The 11,030-nt window shown below is 39.8% G+C and overlaps 1 protein-coding gene across 1 annotated transcript in view; it reads right to left on the reverse strand.

Moving 5' to 3' along the window:
- INSC (inscuteable homolog (Drosophila)) overlaps positions 1–11,030 on the reverse strand; it is a 138,311-nt gene that overhangs the window by 54,217 nt on the left and 73,064 nt on the right. Inside the window, exon 5 of the mRNA XM_010830562.1 lies at positions 1,817–1,930. Coding sequence (XP_010828864.1) covers positions 1,817–1,930 — 114 coding nt within the window. The remainder of the gene's footprint in view (positions 1–1,816; positions 1,931–11,030) is intronic.

The following is an 11,030-nucleotide window of genomic DNA, read 5'->3' on the forward strand; positions in this document are numbered from 1 at the left end:
CAACCAAGGACTGGAGACAGAGGAAGGCTGAGATTAAGTCTCTGGAGTCAGCAGATCTAGTTAAAATCTCATCTGCATTCAGGGCACATAACCCTCTCTCTGAGTCTCTGTCCCCTTATCTTAAAAATGGGAATTATGATTGTAACACATCATTAGATTATCAGGAGGATCAGATGAGATGATGAAGGGAAAGCTAGCACAGTGTTTGACATATGGTAAGGATGCAGGAGATAATGAAGGCTGTAGAGAAGGGAGGAGGGCATGGGAGGAGGGGGTTGAGAAGGAGGAGGCAGGCAGGAGGAAAAAGAGAGAGCCTAGTTGCTGAGAGCAAGTTCAGAACAGCAAACAAGAGCATAGCTTCACTACCAAACAGCCAGGTTCAAATTCAGCTTGGTTACTTACTAGCAGAAATTTTTAAAGCTTCCCAGTGATGCTAATATGCATACAGGGTTGAGAACTTCTGAGTCACACTTTGGCCCAAGAAGCTGAAGGGCCAAAGACTGAACCAGAAGTCACCACTGCGGGCTTTTGGATCATGAATTCCAGGTTAGAGAGTCTTGGGTTCTAATTCTGACTCCACTCTTTATCAGCTGTATGACCTTGAGTAAGCCTCTCAAGTCATTTCCTCAACCACAGATGAGGGAAAACAAGGTAACTACTTATTAGGATGGTCTTATGATTTAAAAGAAATAATGTTTGCAAGGCATTAAGCTCAGTGGAGAGCACACTCAAACATTTGCTATTGAGGTACCATATAATCCACTTCTCCCCTGAGCCAAGTTGACATTTACCCTGCTCTTCCAGATTTCTATAAAGGCTTAGAGCAGTTATTTCTGAGAGTAGCCATGCCTCAGAAACACCTGAAAAGCTTTTAAATTTTTTTATTAATTTATTTAATTGGAGGATAATTACTTTACAATATTGTGATGGTTTTTGCCATATATCAACATGAATCAGCCACATGTATATACATGTGTCCCGCCCATCCTGAACCTCCCTCCCACCTCTCTCCCCACCTAGCCCTCTGGGTTGTCCTAGAGAGATTCCTTAAAAACTGGGGATAGAATTGTAGAGTTTTTTAAAATGTGGATTCCCAGGTCTTAACCCAGGACCTTGATAAACCTTGGGTGGGGCAAACCGGCTATTTTCCAAAAACTCCCTGAGGGGTTGTGATGCCCAGTGAGGACTGAGAACCACCAAGCTCAAGCATCTTCTTGTGACTGACATCTGAAGTTTATTAGAGGACATAACTGCTTCCAGTTTGATCATCATTCTATCCCCAAGGGTGATGCCATTTCTCAAGGGAAAGAACGAAAGAAAGAATGGAGGGATGGAGGAAAAGAGGGAGGGAGAAAAAAGGAAAGAAGAAAGAGGGAGGGAGCAAGGAGGTGGAGAAGGAAGGAAGGAAGAAAAGAGGAAAGGAAGAAAGAAAAGGCAAAGATAAAACAAAGACCTTAGTGAGGTCCTAGGGCTACGGATTGCCTACCACTGCTCTAAGCATTTGAGTCTCAAGTTCAGGGGCAAATTGACCGTGAGTCTAATGAATTACAGCGCCCATGGTAACTGAAAAAAAAAAAAAAAACACAGTCTTTCTCAATTTTGTCTTTTCCTCATGCAGTATTTCAGTGACAGCGGGCATTTTTAAGATCCAGCCAAGAACCTAAGTTGGAAGATATGATTGGTTTGGATTTGTTAAGATATGTGAAGATGGGGGAGGAGAGTTGATACTTAGAGCGGAAAACAGCTGTCCCCACCAAACTAGCTTCCTCACACTCTCCCGAGGCCTGTCACCCTGGCCCCCAACCATGACGCTCACCTTAGCTATGATGCGGCACAAGGGAGCCCCCTCCTGGGTCAGGCTGAACAGGTTCCCCGTGGTGGACTCTGTGGTGTAGATATTGTCCGAGGCATCGATTTTTCTCACCAGTGCCTAAGAATAGAAAGCAAAGTCTGATGGTTACTCACTCATCTACCCTCTGTGCATCTTCCTTAATGGAATGCCAGTAGGTCCACACTCCTAAGGGCCCCCTGAAATTTGTAATCCTGCCCCTTCTCTACTACCCCACGACAGGGGTGATAAGGTTCTAACTTTTGAAAAGACATGAATCAGGATGAGGTCTGAGCTATGTTTGAGAAACAGGGGCAGAGACAATCAATGCACTCTGCTTCAGTCAATCAGAAAATCAGCTTTCATCACTGATAGTCTCAGCAAGTACCTTTTTGCTATTCTACTGGCTCCTAACGAGAACAGAAACCATTGGTTAAATAAACCATCAAGTTGCAAATCAATGGGTTGCTACACAGATGACCAAAGAAGCTGCTCAGTTCGAATGTCCGTAAGCTCATGCAAAGTCCAGCTGGATGATGGGTTCAGGAGTTGAGTCAAAAGAAGCGTTCTTCTCTGCAGTAGCTTCCTGCTACTTCCTGCTACAAGGGGACACCTGCCTTAGGTGTCAGCCAGGCCAACAGAGCAACCTAGGGTCCTGTCAAAGAGGCGGTCACTCAGTGAGAACGCCACTGATTAAGGCTGAAGGGTCTAGGGCTGGTGGTGAGAGGGCTGGGAATGATTAAGCACAGGACCCCGGGAGACTCAGGAAGAGGAGCAAATGGAGAATTCATCAACAAATGAGATATGGAGATTATTCCTAGTAGAGTTTAGCTTATTTCTGGGAAAAAGCTTTTCATGTAACCTGAAACCACTTCATAATCAGTCATTTGTTTTGAAGCATGTGGTTCATCAATTATAAATGACTCCTACCTGCTAATTAATGTTCATTGCTCGAGTTTCTCCTGGGAGGTGTGGAGGCAGAGACTGGGGAGACTTGCCTTTGGGGTCCTCATGGGAGAAAGTAGGACTTCTGGGAAGCCACTTGTACAGTTTCAGTTGCTGTGTTAGTTTTAAAATATTAAAATAGGCTTGTTTCTAATTAACCCTGGTGTTACGGAAAAGACACATAGGAAATCAAGAGATCCAATTTCCAGTGCAGGCTTGCCTTTTTTAACACACTATACTGATGAGGAAGTATGTAAAGTATGTATAGGGTTAAAAGCATGGACTCTGGAGCCAAACTGCCTGGGTTCAAATCCTGGCTTTGCCACTTCTAAGTGCCCTAGAGATAATTCAACCCTTTCATACCTCGGCTTCCTCATGTGTAAGACGGTGGAAATAACAGTGTCCATCTCTTCTGGTGGTTCTACCCATCTCTTAAAGTTGCTCATATATATAAAGAACTTATAAAGGTATCTGGCATACAGAAGCAAAATAAAATTCTTAGGAGTTATTATCTTGTGATATTGGGCAGTTGAGACAAACAACCTAGGCCTCAATTTCCCTATTTGTAAAATTATTTAAATTAAATGGGCTTGAAGCTCAAGGTAAATAGCTCTTCCCTTTTTCTTCTTTATTCAAACTCAGAATGCTTCACACATAGCAATATGCTAATCTTCTACATACACCAGTCTAAGATTAAGTGTGTAATTAATCTGTCGACACATTAAACATAAAAATTATTTCCTAAGATTGGGTAGATGCGTCTTGTAAGATATCTAACAAAAGGTAAAATTAATAACCAGGATTTGCACTGCAAATCTCTGTAGCAAATGTACTTCTTAGACTCATTCCCCATCGTTAGCACAGGCAGTTATGTAAGTGCTATTGGTGCTAGCATGAAAATGCACGTTTCATATATTGGGGTCCTGTACCTAAATCAGAATTACCTAATGTTCCTGATTAGTGTTTGTACTCACAGTAGATAACATTATGTTAAATTATTCAAAACTAATGTCTTTGGCAATCATCTGCTGCTATTAGACCATTTATGTCTGAGGAAAATTTCTTATCCATGTTTATAGTCACACCTCAGCTCTGTCTCAGTGAGTCAGCTCTCTGACAATGAAAAGTTGTAAGCATCCTTTTCACAAGAATAAATTTGGAAAGATAAGAGATCAAAGGCTCTACTGAATCATCAAGGCTCTGAGTATTGAATGTGTCAGAGCTGGAAGGCGTCAGAGCCAGAAGAGCTCTCAAAAGTTTTGTGCAAGATTTCCTTCCGAGCTGAGAAAAACTGAGACACAGAAATCTGACCAAGGTTAATTACACTTGTGGTACATGATAGAGTTAGACCTTATCCCCTGTGAATGTGACTTCCTACTTGCCAAAGTCAGTGAATCCATGTCCCCCAGTGCCAGCAGGATCTCCCGGGGACTAGAGATGGAAGTCTCAAGATAAGGAGAAAATCCAGCCTCATGAGCAGCTCTTACCAAACTGCAGCACCGTACTCCTCCCTGGCTTCCATTAGCATCTACAGTGCTCTACGCTGTGACGGCCTGAGCTTCTCCGTGCAGCAGGCAGAGCTGACTGAAAGCCCCACCAGCTGCCCTGTTAGACCCCCCACCGTGTTCCTGCAGGGGGCACATAGCCCCATGAGCTACTCCCAGCTGTGACTCAGCACAGCAGGGGCTCCACTGCGAACCCAAGACTGCCAGCAGGGAACTTCACTAACAGGTGACTTGAGCTTGAAAATTCCAGCTCTTCCTATTCAATTCGTCCATCTCCATTTTCTTTCTCAGTTGTCAGACTTGCAGTTTTCCCACTGCCTCCTCCTGCTTCCTTCCCTTTATCTTTCATAGACGTTTCTTATCAAATCCTATCTTGGTGTCAGTTTCAAACCAACACAGTCTACAAAATCAAGTTTTTTCAAGTAATCGAGGAGGAAAGAGATGTTTCAAAAATATGCTTCAGCCTCTCATGAGAAGAGTGGTGAAACAATGAAAACAAGATAAAGAAAGACAGACCGATTAAACTGAATGATAGAATTTTTTAAGACAGATTAGGCAGATATGAAACAAAAATGAAGATCTTGAAGAACAAGAGAGAGATTTTTTTTAAGTGTTTAGGAGATGCATACAATATAACTACCCTAAATAAAAAATGTAAAAAGGGGGGTATATTTTTAATTGTTTGTCCATCAGAAAGAGTGACTACAGTCCAGTGAAATTTATTCGGAGGAGTAAACTCTCAAAAATCAGCCTGGAATAAGTTTCTCAGATGGAAAAAGGAAATATCGTGAAGCCTCATTCAAAGGTTCAGAGAGAGACTCCATAGATACAGTTAGGGCAGCCAAGCCATGCAAAGGGATGACATAAACACAAGTAGATTAAAGATGGCCACAAATTCTTTTCTACTCCTCCTATAAAGAGGTGGGTTCTAATGTCCCTGCCTTTCGAATCTGGGCTGGTCTTCGTACCTTTCTTGACCAACAGAAGGCAGCACGTGGTAGAAGTAACATTTCAGGATTTCCAATGCTAGGTCATCAGAAACTCTGATGCTGCCACTCAGGCTTCTTGGAACATTCTTTTCAGAGTCCTAAGCTACCAGGTAAGAAGTTTAATGGGGCTTCCCAGGTGGCACAGTGGTAAAGAATCTGCCTGCCAATGCAGGAGACATGGTTCTGATCCCTGGCTACAGTCCATGGAGTCACAAAGAGTCAGACTTGACTGAGCAACTGAGCGCACAAAAAGTCTGATAACTCTGAGACTGTCATGCTAGAGATGCTGTGTGCCATGTGTTGGGTCCCTGATCAATACTTTCAACTGAGACCAGCTTTTCAACCGTCTCCTCCAAAGCACCATATGCATGAGGAACCTTTCTAAGATTCGCTGAACCATTAGGCAGCTGAATATCCCCAAGTGACCTCTATCTATGGCACAAGGAGCAGAAAAATTACTCAGCCAAGCTCAAAATTCTTGACCCTTAAAATTGTGAGATGTAAAGAAAATTGTTGTTGGGGTTGTTTGTTATGTGTTAATAGAGTTCTGGAACACAGGAGAAAAGTACAGACATCAGCACAAAATAGTCAAAGGATCATGAGATAAATTACAAGGGAAAATGTTTTAAAATAAATAAATAGTTATTACTGCCTGTGCCCAAGACAGCATTTTGAGAAATGCATGAATTAGGGCTTGAAGAAAGGCACAGAAAGACTGGACATGTTAAACAGGAGACAGGCGAAATAATAACTGAATTCAGGCTTGGATTAGCTAGTGGTCTATTGGGAAAATATCTCCTAGGTGTAATTATCCAGTTTAGAGAGACAAAAAAATGGATAAGATCACTTAAATCCAGAGGTCTGGGGCAGATTTATTTTTCACAATCAGGGAAATCCTAAAATCTAAAAGAGTATTTTTAGAAACAAAAGAATGTGCCAGAAAGGAAAGAGAAGTGAAAGCAGAAACACTGCTCAGATCCAACAAATAGTGTTCATTCTATGAATTAAGTAAGGAAAGAGACCCACATGAGAAGCAGGGCAAATGGTAAGGAAATCAATGAGTCTTCCTGAAATGAGTTGGGGATTAACAGAGGACAGAGAAAACTGAATTAGACATAATTCATTACTGGGGGAAAAAAAAATAAAGATGTAGCAGAAAAATGTTATTTAAGACTAAAATATTCAAAAGCTTTGGGAAGACAATGTTCTGAGAAGCACAGGGCAGACGGAAGGTTCTGACTAGGCCCATAGGCACCAAGCTTCAGGAGCATCACAAGAAAACCCTGCCAAGATGACAGGGTCTTAAGTCCGAAGCGATTCTCAGCAAGAGGCAGAGACAATGGCCATCATATTATAGAACTAGGGTGTCTATATATCCTATGTCATTTTTTTTTCTAATTTAGCCCTAAAAGAATTTTTTAAAATATATGTCCCCCTATAAATTTTTAATTTGACAGGTAAGTTTTTCATCATAACTTTAAAGAACAAATTTGGAAATGATATGATTTCCAGCAGACTATAAATAGTGACATAAAATAAAATGACTGCATTACTGTTTTAGATGTATTCCATGAAATCTACATACCAAAACTTGATACCATCATCATGTTTAAAAATACATGAGTAATCTCTTTAACATGGGACCATTTTGCATCTTTTCATTTTAAAATTTGCATTCTTATTCCATTTCTCCCTCAGAATTTTATCTTAATATAATACATTTAAGTTTCAAATAATTTTACTAATCACCATTATCAGGCTTATAATTGAAATTTGAAATCTTCTATTATTTCTTTGACTATAAGGCTCTAAGTGTTTAAAAATAATCTCTTCTTAGTTGAATTAGTGTTACAGTTATCATCAGTACAATTGGTCAATACAACATAGATGATAAATTTTGAAAAATAATTATAAATCATAAAAATTAAAATTTTATCATAACTTTATCTCCTAATGAGATAAATAAGGCTTTGCAAACATTTTAGGCTTTCTAACTTATTTATCCATGACTAAATATTGACTTAATGATATAAATCCTGAAATATCTTGTTTCTATAAATCAAATGAAAAGAAGAATGGGAGGAGTTTGTATAGACAAGTTGTTCACCCTTTGAGCACATTCTGAGCTATGTAGTCACTCAGTGATCTATCATCAAACACTATTTTTTAATGATCTGCCAGCTGATAATGCATATAAATTTGTAGAAGCAAAAATTGGAAACCATTTGACTTGCAAAAGTATTTCTTACCCAAGCATTAGATTCATTCATTCACTTATCTCAATTTCTGGGAAGAAATCCAGAAGTACTTTACCAAGACATATGAAATAACTCTTAATTATACCCACTACTCCTTCAACTCCTTCACTTAGAGCACCTTGGATTATCCAAATTATTCAGAGAGGATTAAGAAAATCAAAATATTATTAATTTCATCACCAATACAATTTTAATCAAATATTTTTGTGTGTTTCAAATATGTTTTATAAAAAGCTTGAATCTGCAGCTTTTGTATATTTAATTTATGGAAAATACCCACCCTATGACCTAACTGGCAAAGACTGTTTTTAAGCCAACCCAATCAGCCAAGTCAACTTAGCTTTTTCTCAATATAGACCTGACTTCATTTTTAATTAAAAAATTTTAATATGTGTTCCAAGAAATGCTAAAAATGCTGACAAATAATTATGGAAATCATTTTATAAGGGAAAATGCTAAAAACTGCCAATATTAAAATAATATAGACTTAAAATAAAATTTGATTTAGTTGTATATGTTCTAAAGCCAAGATGAAACAATCTATTAAACTTTTCAAAATGCAAAGTAATACATAGCTTACACTGTAAATTAATTATAAATCTGGAAATATAAAAGGCACTGTATTCCTTCAGTAAATAGATGTGTTTGTGTATTGAACTTTTTGTATTTATTTCAAGGAATAATTAAATAAGATCTGAGAATAAAAATATCATTTGACTATTTTTAGCAGCTCTTATGATCAATTTTCCCTATGTGTTTAAAGAAGAAGAAAAGTATTTATACTTAAATCTAATTAGTCCCGCTGCCAGAAATTAATTATATCTCTTGCTAACAGTAAGTAGAAATTAGTGTAAATATCTCACAAAGTGTTTAGACAAAATAATCTAACTGGTGCCTTAAATAATATGCATCAAATCTGAATAGGAAAACCATGCAAAACTTGATTCTGTGAATTTTATCCAGTATATCTCGAAAAATGTGGTCTTTCTCAAAAATATTTCAATTACATTTAAAAGAATCATTATCATTAAACTTTAAAGTCTTTGGTTCTTTAAAGATACTTTTCTTTCCAGCTAATGACATCTCTTCGGAGAAGGCAGTGGCACCCCACTCCAGTAGTCTTGCCTGGAAAATCCCATGGACAGAGGAGCCTGGTAGGCTGCAGTCCATGGGGTCGCTAAGAGTCGGACACAACTGAGCGTCACTTTCACTTTTCACTCTCATGCATTGGAGAAGGAAATGGCAACCCACTCCAGTGTTCTTGCCTGGAGAATCCCAGGGACGCGGGAGCCTGGTGGGCTGCTGTCTATGGGGTCTCACAGAGTCGAACACGACTGAAGCGACTCAGCAGCAGCAGCAATGACATCTCTTAGAGCTGAGCACAACACAGAGCTGAAAAGAACTGCTTGCATTTAAAAAGTACCCCTAAATCCATTGTTAGTGTTTGATTTGCCCTACCTGTGCTATCTTTGCTTTGTCTACGGAGAATATCCCTCAAGAGCTCTGCACAATTTGAGAATAAATGGATAAGATGGGCTTCCCTGGTGGCTCAGACTGTAAAGAATCTGCCTACAATGCAGGAGACCAGGGTTCGATCCCTGGATCAGGAAGATTCCCTGGAGAAGGAAATAGCAACCAACTCCAGTGTTCATGCCTGGAGAAGTCTATGGACAGAGGAGCCTAGCGGGCTACAGTTCATGGAGATGCAACGAGTTGGACATGACTCAGTGACTCGCACACATACACACACACTCTACCATTCTACCACACTTCTAGATTCAGAAAATTCCCACACTGGGAAAAATACACAATTTATAATACTTTTCTCAACAGAAATATTTAAAACATGGAAATGCATGGAAGCCTAAAGATCTACGGTTCAGGAATATAGGTTTCTTTTTTGTTTGTTCTCCTCACTCCCCCTCCAAGGTTTTTGCTAAAAAGTGGGGGTGGGGGGGTGGCAATGCACTATAAGTTTTGGGATGAGTGAGGAGTATGCCTTTCTTTCAGAAAATAACAGAAGGGCTACTAAAAACGACGTATCATTAGGTTGTCTTTAAAAAAGAAAACAAATGAAAATTGAAGATCTAGAAATTGATGTCCTTAAAAATACGTGTGCTTGCACTTCTCCTAGGAAATCTTTGGGAACACAGAGGATGCAATGCATCCGAAGTGGTAGATCCCAGGCTCAACCACTTCAAGCAGCCCAAATCAATGCAGCCTGGAGTGGCAGAAACACAACGTTTACAGGAGAGCCTGAAATTCACAAATGTTGAAAACACTGCGGGGAAGAATACAAATCGAGCAAGTCCTTGAGGAGGAATTACAAATACCTGGCTTTGCTACGAAGAAGAAATATATCACATACCCGTCCATGAAAAAGGAGACATTTTTCTCCCAAATATGGTAACCATCACATCACGATTAACCTGTGGTTTCTCATTTCCTCCAGTGAATGTATGTTCAGGAATCCTTGTGGACTATGGACAACTGAAATAGTCATCCTGTTGCATATGCAACCAAGACGGTACCTGTCATCCACCCTCTTTCTCTCAACCACAGATGAGTGCCTATTAAGGTCTCTGGCAACCCTAAAGAGAGTCTTGGGACTACATGTTGACTGGAATTCCCACCCTAACGGTTGTTAGGGTTGATTGGCCTGTGTTAACTTTCTGTGAGTACAGCAGCAATGCTATGATAATACAGTGTGTGCAAGGTACCAACTCTTTGGGTCCTTTCAAGTATCATGGGGAAAGACCAGTATAGATCAAAAAGCCCTGAAGAAATCCTTCCTATTTCTGGGGAAACAGCCTGGGCTGTAGTTACCCAGGGAAACATAATTTCACACACACACACACACACACACACACACACACTGGGATGAGACCCTCCTGACTAGGATGAGCTGAATAAGAAAATTAAGGAGAATCCTATTAATCTAAGAACTGGGGGCTTTGAATTATTGCTAAGAGTAAAAGGATTCAGCTTTCAGGTTTTTTTTTTTTTTCTTTCACTTTATTCTTTCTCAGGGAACTTTAAAATGAGATAGAAGACCATTTAAAAATTTTGAACATCCTGATAGTTCTCCTCCTGGCAGTTATGTTTGGATTACCTTTACCTTGCTGTTGAATTGCCCTGCAGCCTCTGATTATCTGTATTAGGTACCATAGCTGAGCAAAATCTGAGAGTGGGAAAAAGAACAGGAAAGCAAATTATGACCTTTAGTTACAAAATCTCCTTAGAGTCAATTTAAGGAATGTAGTATTTTGAGTCATTTCCAAGTTTAAATTGCCCACTGGGATTCCAGAAGGATCTACAAAGGAGTAGAGTTTGTTACATGGGGGGGGTGAGGAGGGGGGGGAAGCAGGGTGGATAGCTTCCTGAAGGTGGGAAAAGATGGCTTCATAGGGAGCTGACCTCCTCTTCCAAAGGGCCCAGCCATACCCTTGCCTGACCACACGTGGATGGATGAGTTCAGTAAGGTTACAGGACAAGAACTGTGAAC

Source organism: Bison bison, unplaced genomic scaffold, assembly GCF_000754665.1.
Source record: "Bison bison bison isolate TAMUID 2011002044 unplaced genomic scaffold, Bison_UMD1.0 scf7180017864518, whole genome shotgun sequence".
Classification (NCBI taxonomy): domain Eukaryota; kingdom Metazoa; phylum Chordata; class Mammalia; order Artiodactyla; family Bovidae; genus Bison; species Bison bison.